Raw genomic sequence first — 21,058 nt, 5'->3', positions numbered from 1 at the left:
TTCTAGAAATTGTTTGAACAACACCTAACTAATATTTGATTTATGTGATATGTTAACCAATACTATTATTTCATGGAAGGAAAAGCATGAGAGGTGTAATTTTGGTTAAAGGCAAAAAGAAAGTGGAGGAACATTCTACTCTCTATTAGAAAAACAAAGATTAGACAAGTTTGTTTTCAGAAATATTTATTAGATTTTTTTTCTCTTTGAAGCCAGCTTCTTAAACATCATAGAAAAAATAATTTCCATTATCTTTTACCAATCAAAACATTCATTTATAGGAGATGTTCAGTGTATGGTTTGTATAATGATTTAAACACAACCTAGAGTTAGATACCGGCTGTATTATGATGAAGTTTGTCTGATAATTTATGTTCTTTTCTAAGGGACTCTCTCACACAGCTCTCTTCTCAAACAAAACATTACATGATATTAATTTCCTTTTACATCCATAAAAGTTGAACTGTTACCAGAGTTGTCACTGTGAACAGCAAGGATCAATTAAACCTTACAAAACACTATCATCCTGCAAACATTGCACCACCCCTGTGTCTGCAACATTTAACACAACATCCGCTGAGAGAGGTTATTCCAAAAGGCTTCAGTCCACCGAAAAAGAAAAAAAATATATATACACATTTCTAGTTTTTATAAATTGATCTTCATATCATCTGCTTGGGCAGATTAAGCAGGCACATGAGATCAGATGATGCAAACATCACTCTTCAGTGCTGAGGCAGAGGAAATGACTGACATGAAATGAACTATGGAATATTTTCTCTAAAAAATAAAATGTAATTATTATATTGCATAGACAAGTGATCAAACTGGGCACACCTGAGTCTTTTATTGTGTACCATTCTAATACATTCACATTTGTCCTCCATTTTCCCTGAAAATATTACTAAATTATATTTTATCCAGTTAGCACAATTATGTCCTTTATGTTTAACTGCATAAACCCAACTTAAATGTACATTTCTCCAACATCACTCATTCATTCTTAAGCTATGTAAAACAAAAACATCACAAATATTACAAACACTCACTTCAACTCATTCAATTCAACAATGAAAAAAAAAGAGAATTAATAAACATCATGTAATATTGTTAAACAAAATGATGGTGATCTCATCACATGGACAATTTTGGCGAGTTGGCTGGCTTCTACCGAGGACAAGACTCATCTGGAAGACAGAGAGATGGAGGTGGAAGGTAAATAACAGGGAAATAAATATTTACAATGTATCATCAACATTTTTTTTATACTCTCCATTTTCCAAGAGTTAATATTGTGGCTTCATGAGGGTCATACATGCATGTATACAGACAACAATGCTCTGCAAGCACCAGTTTTAACCACAAATGCAGTTGCTACATTTGAAACTGGTGTTATGTTGAGCATATTTTATGCTTTGACTTTACTGAGCTGGCCCACAAAACCAACCTGGTATTTAAAAACTGTTTTAAAAAAATCTTATGAAAACAACATTTCACTTTGTTTACTTGTCAGACATTTTGTGATGTGAGGAGCTAAAATTATGTTATAATGTCATTTAACTGTGCCTGGTTTGTAAATAGTTAAAACAAAGGAAACGTAACAAATCATTCTCATTCAAGTGCTTTTGAATTGATCAGGAATTGTAAAGATAATGGTAAGTGAAAACCCAAAGAGACATTCAAACATATTTGAAGATAAAACAACACATTTGATCACTTATTTGCAACTACCAGCTATTCCAAACAGTAAATGGGCCTCATTCACTAACAGTGCGTACGCATGAATATGTGCTTGAACTGTGCGTACGTACGTTTGAAGCACAAATCTGGGATTCATCAATATATTCTTACTTGAATTTATTCTTACACTGCAAACAAAAATAGAACTTCCTCAGACCATGCGTACGCACAAATGATGATGACCAACTTCCTCAGAAAATGTAAACACATACTCTTTTAACTAAATGCATGACATATTTAAACTACTGGAGGTAAAGTAAAAAAACGTTAAATAGAATTCAATAATAAAAACAGTAAGTTGACTACATGTATTAAATAACCTTGAAATTGACGCTTCTTCACCCTTATCATACTTAGAATATTGAATCTTAAATTAAATACTTAGTTTACAATTAAAAATATGATGACAATGTACACAAAAAAAATTGTCGATCACTCCCACCAACAGTGCCATGAATTAGCACATCGGTTGCCCAAAAAAGGTTGATTAGTTGGAGCCTATTTAAGCCTTCATACATTTTTTATTTTATTTGCTTGAAGACATTCATTTTAAACAACAGCACTGTGGGGATGCGTTTGGAGGCAGGAGCTTTAAGAAACGGATGGCTTGTTGGTGAGCATGTTATGTTTATCTGAGGTCTCTATCCTGTTTATGCTGAAATGTTTTTGTTTTAGGTGACCAGGAATATAGCCTTAAAACCTGGCTTATGACTCTATTTGCGAATCCTGAAAACCCCCAAGAGGTGCGCTATAACAACATCCATCCAAATTGTGTGTGAGCATGAACCAGTCTGTCAAAGTATCAGCTTGTTAGCTCCTGCTTCTCCATCTTCAAAATAAAAGCCCCTCGATGCCACACTGCTTCACAGGGAAAACTGAAATCCTTAGAGCCGTGTGTTAAGACTTAACAAAAATACCTTACACTTGTGACAACGTAAGCTAGCTAGCAGTTTTTGCCTTTCCTGTTATATTGTAGAACACTTTTAAACAGTTACATTCGCAAAGGGATGGTTGAATGCTGATGCTAGCTGATGGCAAATGGTAGCTAATAAGTTATCAAATGTATCTTTGTGTTTCAGATTCCTTATTCGGGAAGCCATTTCAGCTAACAAGCTTTGTTGCACTATTAAATGTAACTTTAGCTCTTCTGTCTACAATACTCTACTAAAATAATGTCTTCAATAAAGCTAAAGCACAGACTGAAAGGGTACTAATCTCCACTATACTTGAAGTATAGATACTATAGTATCTAGTGGCGACTTTAGTTTTTTTTTTTTTTACCCCTCTTTAGCTTCCTGTCAAAAAAAAAAACTGCACTAGCTTGCTTTTTGGCTGACACCAAACAAAACGATAGAAAGCTTAAGTCCCTACAAGAGTTTTTCAAATCTCAGAAAATACCAGGGAAGAATATGCAGCCCAGTGCAGAGAAAATCAAAACAAGTTTAGGTAGCTGTCATCAGTGAAAAGGGCTTTAAGTTAGCTTCATATTCCAACTAAATTCTCAAGTTTCCAACCCGTCCGTCACACTGAGCACTAGGCCCATTCAACTTCTCGACACCTACATTTGTAACAGAAGGTCCTGGCAGTACAGGCTCTGTAAGTCAAAAAACTTGACTGTAGCGTTCAGCAAATATCGCTCTACCAGAGGTTAATAGTGCATTTAATGGAGACAATTTTTAGCACTGAATTTACAGTAGTGCTCATAAGTTTACATACCCTGGCAGAATTTTAGAATTTTTGGCCATTTTTCAGAGAATATGAATGATACGAGAAAAACATTTTTTTCACTCAGGGTTAGTGGTTTGGTGAAGCAAAATTTTTATCAAACAACTGTGTTTACTCTTTTTATATCATAATGACAACAGAAAATACCCAAGAAACCATAAATTCTGCCAGGGTATGTAAACTTATGAGCACAACTGTATATAGGACCATATTTTTTGTAATAGTGAGTATTCTTGTAATTTGGGATTTATTCAATGTAAACTAGCTTGGCTCAGGTTCTTTTTGATGAAGGAACGTGGCACCCGGTATATGGTGTCAGACAAATAAGACATTTCTAATTTTCCTATTTTCTTTAGATTTGTTGATAGTGAGAAAACTATGGAGTAGATTAATGTCAAACATAACATTTAGGAAAGCTTTAGACCCATCAGTATGCTTCTGCTGTGACAATTCAGTAACAATAATAATGCTAATAATAATAATAATACATTTAAAATTAACAATGAAGTAAATTGCCATCTCAGTCTGCGTACAGTCAGGGCAGAGACATCACAATGTGAAACCGCTCTCTCACTGTCTACCCTTTATGTTTTTTGAGTAAGTGATGTGACTGACCAACTCGTAGACCCCGTCCTGTAGAAATCCCCACGCTCCTTGTGCCTTTTGACACCTCCACTTCTGCTTCTTCCTCCTGCGCCTCCTCACTCTGCGGCCTCTCAGTCCTCCACAGGTCATGAGGGAAGGGGGTACTCGCCAGCATGAAGGTCTCTGACGGGTACTCACACAGCTGCTCCAGCTGGTCCTCATCAAAACACACCTTTCCCTGTAAACAAGAATGCAGGGGCGATGATTTAATTTCAGTTAAATACCCATCTTCATTTGCTTTTATTATTTTAGATGATCTTGTGTTGAATGACTACCCTAGAGGTGTCGATGGTTCTGCTAAAACTACACATGTTGCATTTTGAGATAAAGTTTCATTCAGAAAAACTGAATGATTGTTGTGTTTTGCAATTGAGGCAGCTTGGAGTGTCTCTACTGTCACCCATTGATTGCAGGCACAATGGCATAAAATGAATAATTCATAAAAGTAGGAGCAACTTGAGCTCAAGACGGTTCAATTATTTGTTATTGGGAAAATTCCTGGGGCAACAGAGACAACGTTTGAGGATGATTACATGAAAAAACACATCAAACTAGGCTTGAGAAATAATTAGGAATAAAAAGGATATCCATTTGTGATACGACGGGGAAGAAGGAAGTCTGGAAGCACATTTTTAAAAAAACATGTCTCTTTTATTGCACAGCTGATACAGAAAATGTGAGAAATAAGGACTCCTAGTTTGCAAGGTGCTTCAAACCTTCTTTGGATTTACCATATAATGTAGTATTATTCTATAAAGGCAACATTGCATTCAACTAGCACAGATATTTTAAAATATCTTAACTGTGGTATCTTTTCTTGCACAAGTAAGGTTGAAAAGCTTTCTATGATTTTGAAGCTGATTGGGTTTTCCTCTGATGTGTGCTTACACAGTCATTTGTAAACAGCTCTGAGGCTCTACAGCGAGACTCGGTCCCTGTGAGATGTTTGTAATCTGTCAGTGTAATGTTAACTGACAGCATGAGGCTTAACACCGCAGAAATACTCTCTCTGGGATGTACTTACTGAACACTTCATGCACTAACTATTGATTATTCAGGGAAAGAAGGCCATCATATGAATTAACACACACAGCAGACGAGGCAGTTTTTTTGTTTCAGTGTGGAAGACAAGAATAAGGCTTTTAGTGTTAAGGTCATCTCCTCCTAGACTGACTGATATTTGCATGGAGAGTGTTTACTCTGAAGTCAATGAGGTGTAAACAGAACAGACTGGAGACACACTGATTGGTCAGCACAGAACAGTCACTGTGTGTCTCGTAATAACAGTAAGTCAACTCTGGGGCCTTGACTTTTACCATAGTTAGCACACTCAGAGGTGAAGACACAACTATGATGGCACTGCTAACAGACAGACGCTACACTACAAACACTCTAAGAGTTACAACTGCTTCACCCTAATAGTGTCTGTCTGCAGAAGAGAGTAAATAATAGCTCTGCATTAGAGAGGCTGGACGAATCATGGTGAGGCACAGGAGGCTAATCCTCCCTCCCTGAACCCGATTAACCAGAGCTAACGCAGCAGGATGGCGGAGGCAACGGGTGTGAGACAGAAACTTAAGGAGAATACCAAATCAAAAGAGGAAGACATTTTTAAATTTGGGAGGTGCATTTTTCACATCCCAAACTAAGCTTTCTTCAAAGTTCAAGAAGATATCAAATGTTTTCAAAATAATGTAGAGGGTTGCTTATATCAACGGGAATACAGATAAAAACTTCAAAAACTGGTAGATTCAGACAGATTCTTCAATTTCAAACATGCAAATATGATGATCATGAGTATCAGAGTCTAAATTAAAGCTAAGAGAGGATGAGTTTGATGAAGAGATGGTTCAAGATGAAAAGAATAAAAAAAAGAGAAGAAAAAGAGGATGAAGATGAGGAGCAACAAGGTCACCCCCCTCTGTGACAAGATGGTGTGGGTCAGATGGGGGAGGGCAGGAAGCCTGACGTCAGACAGTCTGAAGGGCATAACCCAAGAAAGCGACAGGTGGTCAGAGAATCACTCACTGCTGCTAAAAGAAGACTGTGCTTGTAGATAAATGTTTGTTCATCTCATTAGAAGTCGCAGCGGAGGGTTGATTCAGAACTAGAGAATGGTAATACGGAGAGTAAAATCAGAGCTCTGTCAGTCAGGTGTCAAGTAAAGTTTTTCAAACAGAAGCCCTGCACAAAACAATAAGTCTTATTTGGCCATTTAAAATGGAAACGGCGTCACTTCCTTGTGTCGATCTGTCTCTCTCATTTGGAGGAAGTAAAGACGTTTAAAACAGGGAAGTGAGCACAAACATGCACTGTGACAGGGAGGCTCTGTTAGTACAAATAACAAGCTTTAATCCCCTCAGTATGACTGTCAAACTGTCATCTTTCCGCCCTTTGCCACTCTTGCTCTTTGTTGGCTGGCGATGAGTTATTCTGACATTTTTCTGCAGCACCCCATCTCCTTTCTCCTTTCTCTTTCCATTTCACCCACGTCAGACTGAGAGTTGGCAGCCTGCTGTCAGTAGCGCTCAGTCATGCTGTGGAGGGTCAGCATGGTCAGAAACTGTTTGCCAAGACTCTGGTCTCACAACCAAACCCCCACTAGGAAACAGCCGAGATGATACAAAGAGAGATTTGTCTGAGAGGACAGGAGGGCTGACTCTAGAAAAAAATGCAGAATTGGTGAGAGGGAACGAAGAAAAAGCCTGCAACAGGGGGAATAATCAGCAGGTTGACAACTCCTGCATGAAAATGGTTCAATAACAAGCTTCTATGAAGCAGTCAGGTGCAGGGAAACCCAAAAATACAGTCTCATTGATCATTGAAGGATGATGTCATACAGGACAATCAGTTTATTTCTGCAGTCTTGAACAACTTCATCACCCAGTCTTTTCCTTTATTACATAAGAGCTCATCTCACATTCTTTCTCAAACAAGGACTGGATTCAGGCAAAGCTACCAAAAAAAGAGGAAACAGAAAGTCCTACTGTGAACTTTGACTTCCCCAGAAGTTAGAATTGAAAGCGTTCAGACTGAATTACTGTAAATACCAGAGTGCTTCGGCATGCATTCGCACTGGCAAGCACGTGACGTTAGGCAGACAATCGACTCGCATAAAAATGAGACCTGGCTGCACCTGCGGTTCCTTACTTCATCTTTTCTGTCTGAAGCCTGAAAACTAGACTCTTTCAGTCTGCAGACTATGCTTAATAACAACCAACACTGTTCTTTAATTTGTAGGCACAATACCTCAAATTAGCACTCAAAGCTGAAGCAGTGCTGTTCCACTCTCTTTCTGTATTTTATTGGACCTGTAGTAACCTGTAAACATTCAAAAAGATGTCCATTTTCTGCTGTCTGCGCACGTTTGGTTAAAAGCTGTGTGGGGGCCAAAAGTCAAATGACTGCATAGAATTTCACCAAGTGGCAAAGCAGATAACTCCAGGATATTATGGTTAAGAATCAAGATGTCGTGCTTAATAAGGCTTTAACCGGCTTAGGTCGGTCTCTGGGATAGCGCTTCTCAATCAAAGGGGATGTTCTCCCAGTGAAAGGGGATTCTGCATGACAACGAGGGGCCATTAGGCAGGTGGCATTAGGTGATGAACTCCAGACCACTTCTGACAAAAAGCAGGGGGTGAAAGTCACTTTGAGACCTGGCCTAGGATGAACGCCATTTTGACATCATTTTGAAATGAAGAGTCTTTCAATTTGCCAAGTTTCAAACATGGATTTTAAAAAACTAACCAGGTGTCACCATTTCAGAGATTAAGAAGTCAACGTTTTGAGATTTCCTAAGATAATTTAAGTCAAAGGGAAATAAAACACACTCAGTTTCCACTCACCCTTTTTGGGGTTCCTCTCATTTTGACCAGACAGGACTTGTCCAGATTCTGATATCCACCAATCACCTCAATCTCCTCCACAGTGGGGTACTTCTTTTTTCCTGGCTCGGCTGTTGGGGCAGTGGACCCTGCTGTGGTGGGCCCAGGCGTGGACCCCGCCACTGCAGTAGGTTTTCTTGGAGATATCGTGATGGTGGCACCTCTCTTCACTTGGCCACCAGAGGCACTCCTGATGGAGAAGAGTGTGGGAGACGGGGTGGTACATGGAGAGATTCCGGGAGACTGGGAAGGAGATGAGGAGCTCGGGGAGCAGGTTGGGGTTGGGGTGCAATTAGAGGATTTCAAGAGGCTGTCGGGGGATTGGCTCCGGAGGAGTGATGGGTTGTGCGTTATGGTTTGGCTGGACGGTTTGAGCCGAGATGATGGAGAACAAGCACGCTGAGGCAACACTTTGGGGTTAGGCTCGGACGTTTCTTGTTCTTTCTCCTGAGTCTTGGCATTGTCTTTTACAAGGTGCTTCAACACTCCTCTTGAGCTTTGCTGCCCCTTTGTCCCTCTGACATCATGAGGATTATTTGCTGTTGTGCCAGACTTCAGCGCTTCCTGTTCTTTCAGCTGAAACTGCCCTATCTGTTGTTGGATTGTCTGAACCCCACAACTGTCATCACCTGTTGATTCCTTGCTGTCTGACTGCTGTGCGTTTGAAATGAGGGGCCTCACTTTCACAAGGTGCACTGATTGGATCTCTACAGTCCTCTCCCTAAGACACAAGCCGGACCTTGAGCCGACTGTTTCCAGGTTGTAGATCCGGCTCATGGCTGCGAGAGAGTTGGGATGAGGTGACAAAGATGAGAGTGGTTGTCCAGAATCCAGAGGCAATGGGTAATCCTCTGCTTTCCCTTCAGAGAGCTCCTTTTCCTCCTCCTTCTTTTCTTTCTCTTTGTTCTCCGGTTGGCTCCTGTGGTGCCTCAGCTGTTCCTCTCCATGTTTTAAGGGCTCGTCCTCATCTTCAGCTGTCTTGAGGCTGTCAGAGATACCTCCGGTGGCAGCAGTAGCATACCCGCTTGTTACTTCCTCTGCTCTGACAGCTTGTGAGTGTGGGACAGAAACAGGAAGTTGAGGGCTGGTTTTCAACACAGCGACTTCCTGTTTGACGTCACATGCCGTCATGGATGTCTGCGCTGCTGCATCTTCCTGTCCCTTCTCTGCCTCGACAGGCCTCTTCCGCATACAAGCTGCGCCTTCTCTCTCTTTCTCGATCTCAGTTCCCTTCACATCATGACTGTCCCCAGCAGCGGCTTTCTTCTCTGTGTCTTCACCTCCACCTCCATCTTCTGCTGCTTTTTGTCTCAGCGTCTCCAGCTCTCTTTGTCTGATTTTCTCACGCAGGGACTCGATGCGACTGAGGGGTTTCCCAATCCTCCAGCTATCCCTCCTCTCAACTCCTTTACCTGCCTCCCAGTCCTTCCCCTCATCGCTTTGACCCTCAGTCTTTTTTTTCTCTTCCATTTCTTGGGCAACATAAAACACACTCCTGGGGATTTGAATCTCAAGGGGACTTGGAGGGATCCCCATGGGTGGAATCCTTTTAGTAGATCTGGGGGTTAGATTATGAGCAGGGCCCTCAGAGTCATTATCACTGAATGTTTGCCCTTCCTGTTTGCACTCTTTTGACACGTCATAAGCAGCCTTACAAGCCCGTTCTCCTTTCTCGCTGTGATAAACAGTTGTGTCTCCTATTTTCTCTATCTTACTGATAAGCTCCTCTGTTTGTTTGGACAGAACATTGTGTGAAAGACCAGATGCTTGTGGTCCTGACCCGCTCCACTCTGGCCCTGTTTGGGAGTCTCTTGCCTTCTCTGAAGTAGCGCAGAGTAGACTCGAACACTCTTTAAAAGCTGATTCATGTCTGTGTTGAGTGTGACCTAGACCGACCAGCTCTGCAGACGCAGCAACATGACTCTTTTGCTCACTTTCAGTTTGGGTCATGCTTTCACACCCCTCTTCTCTCAGAAAATCTGACACCTTTTCAGTCTGTCTTTCCATCTCTGAATCTTTTCCAACACTCTGCCCCCTCTCTGAACTCTTCGGACCTGTGAGTTGCTTCGTGTCTCTGTCAGCTCTTGCTTTCCCATCCTGCCTGATTGGTATTCTTCTAGCAAATGAGATTCCCTCTGTGTTTCTGACAGACGCCGCGGTGAACCCCTGATCCCCATCTACATCACTATCTTTTTCAGCAGCCCTTGTGTCAAAAAGCTCCACCTTCTTGAAGTCACTCTTGTGTTTTAAGATATCTGAGTCATTTTTTCTCTGTGTGGGACCCCCCTTTTCCTCTAGGTTTTTAAAATGCCTGTCCCGGTCTTTTCTACGCTGGCCTTTATCTAAAAAAAGTGCGTACCCCAGTTTGATCTCTGTCCCTGTTAAGTCTACCAACACTGGTGAGCTCTTGTCTGAATGTATCCTCTCTCGTGTTTTTCTCTCATGATGTCCATTGTCATCCAAACCATTCTCCTTAGCCGAGAGGACACGATCAGAAAAGCTAAAAGAGCGTTTGGGGACACCTTTCGACAAAGCATTCCTCCCGTCTGCCTTCCTCTCCTCAGACTGCTGGTCATCCTCATCTGACAGTTTTCTTCTTCCAGGCCGGAGGAAATTATCAGAGCTTTTAGATCGAGACGGGGGCTTGGGATGCTCTCCGAATTTGCTCAGCAGCTGGCTGACCCTCCCTCCTCTTTCAACAAACAAGTTGTCATCACAGTCCTTCCTGTCGTCTTTGATTACAGTCGCATGGCCCCACGGTCTTTCTTTCTCCTTCTCTCGTAGCCAGGACATGTCTGTTCTGAACTCGCGGCACATGCTCTCCCTCCTTCCATCCACACCACCCTTCATCTCCCCATCCTCTCTGCCTGAACTTTTACCCCCTCCTCCTCCTCCTCCTGGACTCCTCTCTTCAGGGCTCACTGAGGGCTTTATGATCAGAACCTCGGACGCTCTGATCTCGGTGACACATCCTCCTCCTGACAGGATCTCCCTCAGGTTCATCTTCATCCCTCTCTTGCCCTGGTGGTCCTCCTCGGGTCTCTCGCTCTCTGCCTCCCTCCATCTGCCCCTCCTCTCCTCAGTGCCTTTCCTCTCCTGCTCGATGATGATGATGTTGTCAGCTCGGATGGTTCGAAGACAGGGGACAAGTGAGGATGAAGTGGACTGTGGATCTGTTTCTGTTTCCTCTTTTCGAGCTTTGAGTAATTCTTGCTCCTTGGTTTGATCTTTCCCCGACTCTTTCCACTGACTTTTATCTTTCTCCCATCCTTCCTTGGTCTTCTCCTGCTCTCTTCCCTGACTCCTGTCTCGGCTCCTGTCCCGGCTCCTGTCTACCTCCCGTCCCTCACTTAAATCTCTGAATCTCTCTATTTTTATCTCTATATCTCTTCCTCTTCCTGACTCTCCTTCTTGACTCTTGGGGCTTGTTTTGTCTTTCTCCCTCTCCTTAACGTCTGGGTCGACCCCTGCTTCTGCATCCCTCCCCTTTCTCTTTGCACTCTGCGTACGTATGAACAGGTTTTCATGGAAGGGAACTATAGTTTCTACAGACACCTGACTCAGTGATTTGATGTCTGCATCCAGCCATTGCCCTGGATCTGGACTAAGTGACAGCTCACTCCCAAAATTGACTGTGATGAAGCTGTCTGTGTCACTCAGACAGTCAGTAGGAGATCTGGCATCCACCTGCAGCAGACAGATGTCTCTGTCCTTCTCTTTGTCGCTCAAATTGTCCTGCTTTGCCTTCCTCCTCTGGATGATCCCTCGCTTCCAGGCAGGCATATTGGCAAACTTCGCCTCTTCCTCTTTTTCTCTCCTCTCGCGCTCCTCCTCCTCTCTCCTCTTTTTCTCCAGCAGGAGTTGCTTCCATTCCGGCAGAGAGGCGACAGACATAACAGAAATAGAGTTTGGACAAGATGGTCTTTAGAGCCTCCGGGAATCGTCTGTGAGGAAAGAAATTAAGTTGCATCAGTTATCTCTCAAAAACATGTCAAAATGCAAAGAAATGTTATAATGACAACTCTTTAACTTCACTATTACAATATTCATTCCATTAAAAATAGTAATCTTCATAGCAGATGCACAGGACTAACTTGTGGTCCTGTTTTACCTGTGGCTGACGTTCATCTTTTACACAAAACTTCAAACTTTATCGAATAATCTTACAGAACAATGTGGACATCCATCAAAATCTTATTTTTATTGCAGTGTAACATTTTAAAATGTGAAATTAAACTCACCTAAAGCCCAGTTTTTAAAAAGATCCCACTATTCGCCTCGACGTCACAGTTGTCATCTCCACTTGTGTGTCTTGGCTCTGCGTAAAGCTCTCCAATCCTCGATGAAGAATCTTATTTCGCTGATAACCAATAGATTAATCGACGCTGTCAAAATGAACTGATTTATAAAGCCTGTGATATCCAGTCACCGCGGCCTGAGAGAGCAGCAGAGATGGAAAACACCTCGGTCGTCGGGATAGTAGTAAATATTTCCAGCCTCAGAGCGGCAGCACTGTAATCCGATAATTACATTAAATTCCGTCAGGAGAGTTTAGTGGCACACACCATATTGTCGGACCTAAGTAAAGGCGTTTAAAGCACACAGCCGTCTGCCCGGGCACCACTACCTACCCCTCACCCCCCTCTCTCTCTCCCCCCTGTCTCATCCCTCAGTCCCGCTGGCTAATTAGAGAAGAAGTGGAGGTGGGGAAACGTGTTATTATGTCAGAGCTTACCTGAGCAGACCAGGCGTGTATTCAGTAACTGTAAGCCGTGATTGCATGTTCTTTAAACACGTAGCCTCTCTACATTACTCTTTTAAAACCCTTAATTTTATAAAGATATAAAGCAGGACTCTAGGTGTGACACATACATGTTTAAAAAAAATGACTCTTCATGCATGCTGTTGATCCAAATTTAAATCAGACGTAACAAGCAGGGGCGTGCCCAGACCTTTTTTGCCGGGGTGGCCCTGCCCATGGCACTGAATTACTCAGGGAGGGCATTAAGGCTGTTTTTGAAACTGCCTACTACGAGCAGTACGTACTGATTTGGCCAAAATGCAGTATGTAGTAAGTAGTAGGCTATGTGAACAAGAGCTAAATCTGCAGTATGCCAAAACTACCCGGACGTCTACTGATTCGTGAAAATTTCACAGTATGCATCGGACCAGACTCCCTCGCGTAGTTTCCAACAATGCACAGCGCACGTTCCTTTTTTTCTTTTGTCTTCTTTCTTTGATGGGGGGAACTCAGTTTTTAGGTGCTGTGAAAATTATTAAATTCCATATAAACCACTTCTTAAATTTTTTAATCATAAGTGGATGCTACAGAAGCAGTTTCGCTATCAGCTTGGCCGTTGTTTACTTCCGCTTTCTGAAACCGGAAATTCAGTGACGTCAGGCCCAGCGTACTGCAACACAGATTGAACAGAACAGTCATACTACATACTAAATTCAAACGCAGTATGTACATTAGTAGGTAGTATGTAATAGGCTGTTTTGAAAACAGTCGAAGTTTGTGTGCGCTCGCATGAAAAAAAGCAGCATTTATCTACCCTTTCTTTCTCTACTGATCATCTATTTTAGCTCCTGACAATAAAAAATCAACCACTAACATTAAAGTATACCGAACATAGCAGCATTTGATCTCATTTTCAAGGGGCTCAAAAGAAGTATGTCAAATTCACAGTTTGAAGAAATCTGCTGGTAACACAGCAAACAGCTGATTCTAACACAAGTCTCTGATAAGGCAAACAGCCAACCATGGTTAAGGAGTGGTCAATTAGGCTTCAAGGGGGGCCTTTGCCAACCCACCAGCCACACCCCTAGTTACAACAGTACTTAATAGAAATACACACAACACAGTGTTGAAAATATTGGAAATGATTCTTGTATTTCAGTGTTGCAGCAATCTAGACATGGACAAACTAATACATGTTTTAAACAAGATTACAGTACTTTAAAGTCAAGACTCACAGACAGGAAGATACTTTGACTTAAGTTCCTTGGGTTGTCCAGTAAGATGAACAGCAAAAGGCACAAAATAACAACTGTCATGTCATTAGTGGTTCCCAAACACAATAAACACACAATCAGAAGAACATTCTCAATTTCAGAAATTGAAAAATGTTTGTCTTAATGATAGCTGCAATTTTTGAGAAAAACAAAGCTGCATTTTTGTTTTTTTTGTCAGAGTGATCTCTGTTTAACTTTCATTTTAAAGCTCCTGTGAGAAGTTCTTATCTGGTTATAAAAACAGACTGAAGTTGAAATAGATACTTCCCTCTAGCTTATAAAAGCAAACATTATCATCAGCATAAAGATCAAATACGTCTCTATAGTTACTTCTAATGTCTGTAGCCACTGCAGGGGGGTAGGTGTCAGGGAAGTGAAAAACAGTTTATCACTTTATGCTGAAAGGACACTGAAAAAACAGTGACTGCATAGATATGAGACCATACCTCTTTGTACACAGAGGGTGCCAAAATCAAAACTGACCAAAAGTTCCATACAGGAGCTTTAAAGTAGTGTACAGTAAAATACAGGATACCTGCAGCTCACGGATACAATGTAACAACCTATAAAAATATACTATGAAATTTAAAAATAGTTTAAAAGAGGATATATTTAGAGGGTTTTGTGGCATTTTTTTAAAAATGTCAATTTTAGACATTTGTTCATGCCAAGATGTAATGAGGGTAGAAATATGTCCTCAGGAGATGTTTACATTGTAATTAAAACTCTTCTTAAAATTTTCTGTTCAGATTTAAAAAAATTGAAAATACAGTGTTAAGCTGCCTTTAAGTGGTCTTTTGCCCTTTACAGAAAAAATACTTAAGCAGGTTTGTTTGCTCTTATTCAGCACAGCAGATAACCAGACTCGATGACAGTTTCTGAAAGACACTTCTGGTTAATAACAATACAGCAGCAGACTTCTCCTCACAGCAACTAGAAGACTTTCACTTCACTTTTCCTTGTGGTTGCCTGAGTCCCGATCTGTTGCGTCAGCGCTGCCCTGCTGCGGCTCGCTTAAGAGCTGCACCTTGCTGTTGTACTGAGTACAAAGATACGCTAAATCCTGTTTGTCCAGAGAGTGAGCCAGGGCCAGGTAGGTTGACAGAGTCCCTGCCAGCAGGAGCCTGTCCAGGGACAAACAGGGCAAGAGCCACAGCACGACGCCCAGCTCCAAACACACCGGGTGACGAAGGTGAGACAAGAGGCGCTGAGCACGGGGCGACTTGTGGGACAAGGGATCCCCCAAACCGAGACACTGATAATACACCTGAGAGAGCAGAGAGACCAGTCAGGTTAGGTAGCAGCACCAAACATCTGTCTTTTAATGGCACATTAATGAGAGGTTTTCACCACTGCCACAGATTACACAATCCCTGTTACACTCAATGTGATCTTAGTAATTATGATATGTCCTAGAAAATGTACATTTATCTGTGATGAAGACGTGTAGAGCAGCTATGGGATTAATTGGCTGTTGAATTTAAAGAGATAGTAATCCTGTTGATGTCTTAATCTGAACCCAATGACCTTTATTTTGTGGGCAATATTTAAGGTTAGGAGTTCAATACTGACAGTTTTTTTATTATACAAAAAAATAATTTAATTCGAATCACAAATTCCTCTAAAAATGCAGTTTGATACATTTTCTGTAAGATACTGTAAGAAAGTGCAGAATGGTGTTTGTTTCACTGTTGATGCAGCGGTATGAAAAGCTTCATATTTAACATGAAGGCCCTTTCTTAAATTGGGTCCTCTTCACTTCCACTCCACACTCACAGCTGAATGATCAGAGTGGAGGGATCAGACCTGCTGCAAGCTTTACGACAGACTCTTTTCTTTCCTGCAGAAGCACAAGCTGTAAGAGGACATGTCACACAACTAATAAGTAGTTTAAAGAAAACAACAATTTGTCTACTAACAAAAATCCCACCACAGTTTGAGAAATACTCTTCTACTTTGGTGGCATTCACAACAAGGAAATTTAAATTACAGAGCGTCTCCTGTGACGAACAATAAACAATGTTACATGCTATATTACTATGTCAATGCAGTAAAGGTAGGAAATACTGTGGGACCTCTCTCTCTCACTCTCTTTTTCATCACCTACAGAGCATTAATCTGTCTCCACAAGCAGCGTGTGCAAAGAGCAAGGGGAGATAATGCGCTAGCTTATTAATCTGGGATGAAAATCTCATCTGGAAAAAAAAGAAAAACGTAAAACATTTAAAACACACAGACAACCAGGTATCATCTACATGTGGGAACCACTGTTGTTTTAATTTCTAAAAGGAGTGTTTTACCTTGTATTCAGCTGGATTTTATGTTCCAGTTATCAAAAGTGTGGTCTAAGTGCGCCCCTAGAGGCTATAGTCCTAATCGCTGAGGACGCAGGTTTGATTCCAGCCTCGACCATTTGCTGCATGTCCTCCCCCACTCTCCACCTCCCACATTTCCTGTCTCTCTTTAGCTGTCCTGAACATTAAAGGCGAAAATGCTGAAATGTAACTTCTACCTTTTGATAATGGGATTCTGGTGACTTAATGGTTCTGAAACATACACTCGGTATCATATTCACACCTGATGTTAGCTGCACCCGCTGTTTCCTGTCACTTTACACCAATGCACGACATTATCAGGTGTTAACAACTCCTGATTTACCTGCTTGATGCCCATCAGTTCAGGGTAATCAAAGATCATAAGGATGCTGAAGATGATGGCCCAGCAGAGGAAGTGCAGAGTGAAGCACAGCAGAGGAAACCAGATACTCCAGGGTGCATGACGTACTGACCACAGACAGGGGGCGCCGGTCACAGGCTCCCAGTATCGCATCAAAACCTGACACAAGAGAAAACTCAACAATTAGAATGAATTAGAATGAATGAGTTATAGACCCAAAATATATTCAACTTTAACTCTATAATACAGTACAAAGCAGAGTAAATGTAATTTTAACTGATAGCCTGCAGTTCACTTGAGCAGATAAGAGCAGCATTTTAAATACTCAGAGTCTGCGTTGAGGTACCTGAAGGGCCAGTGCAGTTGTGAAGCAGTATGCTGTCCTGTTCAGGGCCCCCAGCACTGACTGCAGGGCCTGTTTGACAGGAGACCAGGCCAGCAGACTGTGCTGTGTGGTGAAGAGAGCCAGCAGGCCCACATCCACGACAAGAGACCTGAGGACAGAGCTGTCCTGCAGGGCCACGGACCACGGGATGGAATCTTAAAAGTGATGACAAGTAACGTAAACATAAATGGTCACTTTGTTTTATGATTTGAATGAGTGATGAATCCACTTATCTTTATTTTGTCAGAGAGATAATCTACTTAGCTTGTGATAATTTACTCTTCTTCCTCTATACTGAGTATTTGACATTCGACCCTCTATGTGCATAATTCAGAATAACAGATGCCAGGTCTAACACATTTTTGCATGACGCTTTACAGTCAGCTCATGAATTTCCTTCTCTTTTCTGAAATCTGATCCCTAAGACAGTAAAATGTGTTTTTGTAGTTCTGTTTGTCTCAGTGATTTAGTCATACCTGTTTATCGTGCGTCTCCACGGTTGAATGTGGAGCAAACACAGAGCAAATTTCACTCAGATCAGGCAGTTCATTTAGAGGTGGTAATGATGGCTATAATTCTCCACCTGAGCACCCATGGCCATATCTTCAGCCCGTGTTAGAGGTTTTTGAAATGAAGAATGATACGTATTGTTTGAAATGTTCTCCCTGTTTCCCACTCTGCACAAACATACAAAAATTCACAGTCCAACCTGAGAAAGCGTGTTGAGCTATGTAACATTTGTTTCATTCCAGATGAACATTTCAAACTAAGTTGTCTGTGCTTGGAGTAACTTAGTGTCTGTTTTTATTCCATGGTATAGTTTTTAGAGATTTCAAGTAAGGTTTTCTAAATAAACACAATGTAACAGAATGTACTGCTACATATTCTTGACTGCACTTATGCTTTGTGAAAATACATCGTTTTGTACTTCAGGACTTTAACTCAAGTAATAATTTGACAGAGAAACTTTCACTTGTATTGGAGTAGTATTTGACCTGCAGGATCTGTACTTTGACTTAAGTAATGAAGCTGTGTACTTTGTCCACCACTGACCATGTTCCATATGTTTTTGCATGTTGGAGAACAATAAAATCAAATGATATCATCAGAAGATAAACAAACTTAAATTAAAACCAGCTGTGTTTCATTTTATTCTGCATTTGATCTTTTCGTGAGCCGCAACTGACCAGCCGTGACCTGATGACGCACTGCTGAAGAACACACAAGTATACTGTTAGGAAGTAATGAGGCGTTAAACATGCCACAGTCTACAGTACAGTACATGATACATGACCCACATGCGCAACTAATTGATTCTACTGTTTATTCGTTACTAAAATGTACTCATTACTGACATGTGGAATGATGGTCAAGAGGAACCACACCTCAATAAAAGAAAAGTATGAACCGCCCAACGTGGGGCTCGAACCCACGACCCTGAGATTAAGAGTCTCATGCTCTACCGACTGAGCTAGCCGGGCGATGACCTCTGCTGGTCAGATGGTGTAATATCAACTAAGAGCAAAAAAGTTTGGGGAAAATATTTTTAAAGTTAAGTGCTTATTACTACAGACTGATTCGTCTATGTAAAAGTGAACATGCCATTATGCCTAAAATACTAGGGCCAAAGGGATTACTGCATACTTATATCTTGACCTCTTACATTTTATATGACACTTCCATCTAGAGGCAATTGCTAGGGTTTATTTATAGCAACAGAGTCACTTGCTATTAGCATTTGTTGCAGTGATAACTTCCCCACTAAAGTTAGCAAACTTCTCTTGGTCGCCTGCCAGCAGCAGTTAGCGTATGAAAGCTTACCTTGGCACAGTGTCGTGTCCCCAGTGATGTTGTGATAAATTGCTCGAAATGAAAGGAACCGAATGAAGTCTGCACCGGATATAAAAACAAACGCAAAGTTAAGCAGCGAGACGGTGCACAGAGCCCAGTCCCGAACCGTGGCTGACGCCATTTCAATCAGCATTTATTTTCATTTAGTATCCTCCTTACAGGTCTCTTCCGGGTGGGAATTGTGAAAGTACTCCTTATTGACACACGGTGTCGCTGCTATGCAATAGTAGCCGCTGGAAAAGCCTGTAAAGCTCTTGTAGCTGCTCATTAGAAGCCTACATAGTGAGTTATAAATACAGGGTTCAATGCAAATCGAGGCCTCTTTATGACCTGTACAAGCAAAAAAGACCATCACACACAGATTTCCTGTATGCACATTATTTGTGATGTCTGAAACTCCTGCCTAGGTGTTCAGTAGTGGATAGTAACAAAGTGAATTTACTTGAGTACTGTACTTTTTTTTAAAGATAAGATAATATATACTTTATTGGTCCTCCATTGGGGGAAATTATTTTGTTACAGCAGCTTACAACATACAACAATGTTCTAACATAGTTAAAAAATATAATAACAGTAATAATAGCAATGACAAAGGTAAAATAGAAATAGAATAAAATAAAATCAAGTAAAATGAAATAAAATATGGCAACTATTACAGATGTATACACACTATGTACACTTCTATCTGATAAATAGATAGTGAGGTAAGTTATTGCACAATAAAAAATGCACCAGGTTATTTAAACAAACATACACAGTATGAGAAACAGTGCGATTCAGATGGATACAGTAATTATTTGTGAATATGCCAAGTCACATAGTAACTTCCATGTAGTGGAATGAAAGATGAGAACAGATACTTAAGTACATTTTTTGAGTATCTGTACTTTACTTGAGTATGTTTTTGGGGGGTTCTTATTACTTTTACTCCACTACATTTGAAAGACAAATATCGTGCTTTTTACTCCACTACATTTCTATCAATGCTCTAGTTACTCTCTACATTTTCTTTGAGGTCAGCTCATGAATTTTCTTTTCTGAAATCAGATTCCAATTGGACCGTAAACTGTTAGTTTACTTGTGTTTGGTTTGTCTCAATGGTGTAGCCGCACCTCGGTTGAGCGTTGATCAAATTCTCTACCTGAGCACCATGGCCATATATTAACCCCACATTTTAGGTTTGTGAAATAAAGAATGATTCATATTGTTGTAAATCTCTGATCTGTTTACCACACAAACTTCATCACAGCCTACAAAACATCACCATCTAACCTGAGAAATCATGGGGAGGTCTGTAGCTAACACACTGGTTTTATTCCAGATGAACATTTGAAACTTGTCTGTGCTTGTAGTAACTTAGTTTATATTTCATGGTATACTTTTTAGATACAAAATCATGTTTTCTAGATGAACACAACATAGCAGAAAGTACACCCTGGCATTCTTGACTGCACAATGCTTTGTGAAAATACATTTTGAGATATTCTAAAAAGAACTTTGAATACTTAAGTATTTTTAAAAAGCAAGTACTTCAGTACTTTAACTCAAGTAATAATTTGACCGAAGAACTTTAACTTGTATTGGAGTTGGACCAGGAAGATCTTTGACTTAAGTAATGAAACTGTGTACTTTGTCCACCACTGTATGTGTCAGACAAAATGGCCAATGTTGCCAAAACAGCCATATTTACATTGTACACAGAAAAAAAATCATAGTGAGTGTCACATTTGAGTAAAAACCAGTACTAAGTACATAGGTCTGTACAGGACAAAACTAAAAGAGACATAAGAAGTACTGTTTCAAACAGGGCCCCAAACGTAACACAAACTGTGAGTTACTCAGTTAAGCTTTAATGAGGAATGTTTCAGGGCATATATTAAAATCACTATCACAGTCAGTCAGGTGAAGATATGCACATTTACACAATGGATGTTTTAGCATTTTTTTCTGCATGAGCCATTATGTTTTATTATTTTTGCCTTGACTTGAAGCTGAGAAAATAAAGAATGTGTAATGATAATAGGGTAACTATTTTGCTGGCCATGTTAACTGTAAACCAAAAAGTAAATACACCAAAGTGTGATGTATTGATCAGTAATAAATAACCATTTTAAACTATATTTCCAAGACTGAAGAG

General features: G+C 40.8%; 2 protein-coding genes and 1 non-coding gene across 3 annotated transcripts; all 3 read right to left on the bottom strand.

The window, feature by feature from the left end:
- Window positions 1–169: 169 nt before the first annotated feature.
- ppp1r18 (protein phosphatase 1, regulatory subunit 18) lies at window positions 170–12,564 on the bottom strand. The gene is made up of 4 exons (XM_034705363.1): window positions 12,236–12,564; window positions 7,956–11,938; window positions 4,081–4,288; window positions 170–1,187 (listed from the first exon to the last, which is right to left on the bottom strand). The coding sequence occupies exons 2-4, from the start codon at window positions 11,886–11,888 to the stop codon at window positions 1,168–1,170; spliced, it is 4,161 nt and encodes a 1,386-aa protein (XP_034561254.1). The 5' UTR covers window positions 11,889–11,938; window positions 12,236–12,564; the 3' UTR covers window positions 170–1,167.
- Window positions 12,565–13,861: 1,297 nt separating this feature from the next.
- On the bottom strand, window positions 13,862–19,117 carry nrm (nurim). Its single transcript, XM_034704072.1, has 4 exons — window positions 18,892–19,117; window positions 17,032–17,225; window positions 16,668–16,844; window positions 13,862–15,276 (listed from the first exon to the last, which is right to left on the bottom strand). Exons 1-4 carry the CDS (start codon window positions 19,052–19,054, stop codon window positions 14,959–14,961), a joined length of 852 nt encoding a protein of 283 aa, XP_034559963.1. The 5' UTR covers window positions 19,055–19,117; the 3' UTR covers window positions 13,862–14,958.
- On the bottom strand, window positions 18,479–18,551 carry trnak-cuu. The gene has a single exon. It is a non-coding gene; the product is annotated as a tRNA-Lys (tRNA).
- Window positions 19,118–21,058: the final 1,941 nt, after the last annotated feature.

The sequence above is a fragment of the Notolabrus celidotus genome, chromosome 16 (assembly GCF_009762535.1).
Source record: "Notolabrus celidotus isolate fNotCel1 chromosome 16, fNotCel1.pri, whole genome shotgun sequence".
In the NCBI taxonomy this organism is placed as follows: domain Eukaryota; kingdom Metazoa; phylum Chordata; class Actinopteri; order Labriformes; family Labridae; genus Notolabrus; species Notolabrus celidotus.
The sequence above is the reverse complement of the archived record's forward strand: the minus strand, read 5'-3'. Positions and strand labels throughout refer to the sequence as shown.

Coding starts and splice junctions, on each gene's coding strand:
- ppp1r18 (XM_034705363.1), bottom strand. CDS start 11,888: ATGTCTGTCGCCTCTCTGCCGGAATGGAAGCAACTCCTGCTGGAGAAA. Junction 4,289..7,955: donor TGAGAGGAACCCCAAAAAGG/GTGAGTGGAAAC, acceptor TCTTGTTTACAG/GGAAAGGTGTGTTTTGATGA. Junction 1,188..4,080: donor AGGACGGGGTCTACGAGTTG/GTCAGTCACATC, acceptor TCTGTCTTCCAG/ATGAGTCTTGTCCTCGGTAG.
- nrm (XM_034704072.1), bottom strand. CDS start 19,054: ATGCTGATTGAAATGGCGTCAGCCACGGTTCGGGACTGGGCTCTGTGC. Junction 17,226..18,891: donor GGACACGACACTGTGCCAAG/GTAAGCTTTCAT, acceptor ATCACTTTTAAG/ATTCCATCCCGTGGTCCGTG. Junction 15,277..16,667: donor AACTGATGGGCATCAAGCAG/GTAAATCAGGAG, acceptor CTGCTCTCTCAG/GTGTATTATCAGTGTCTCGG.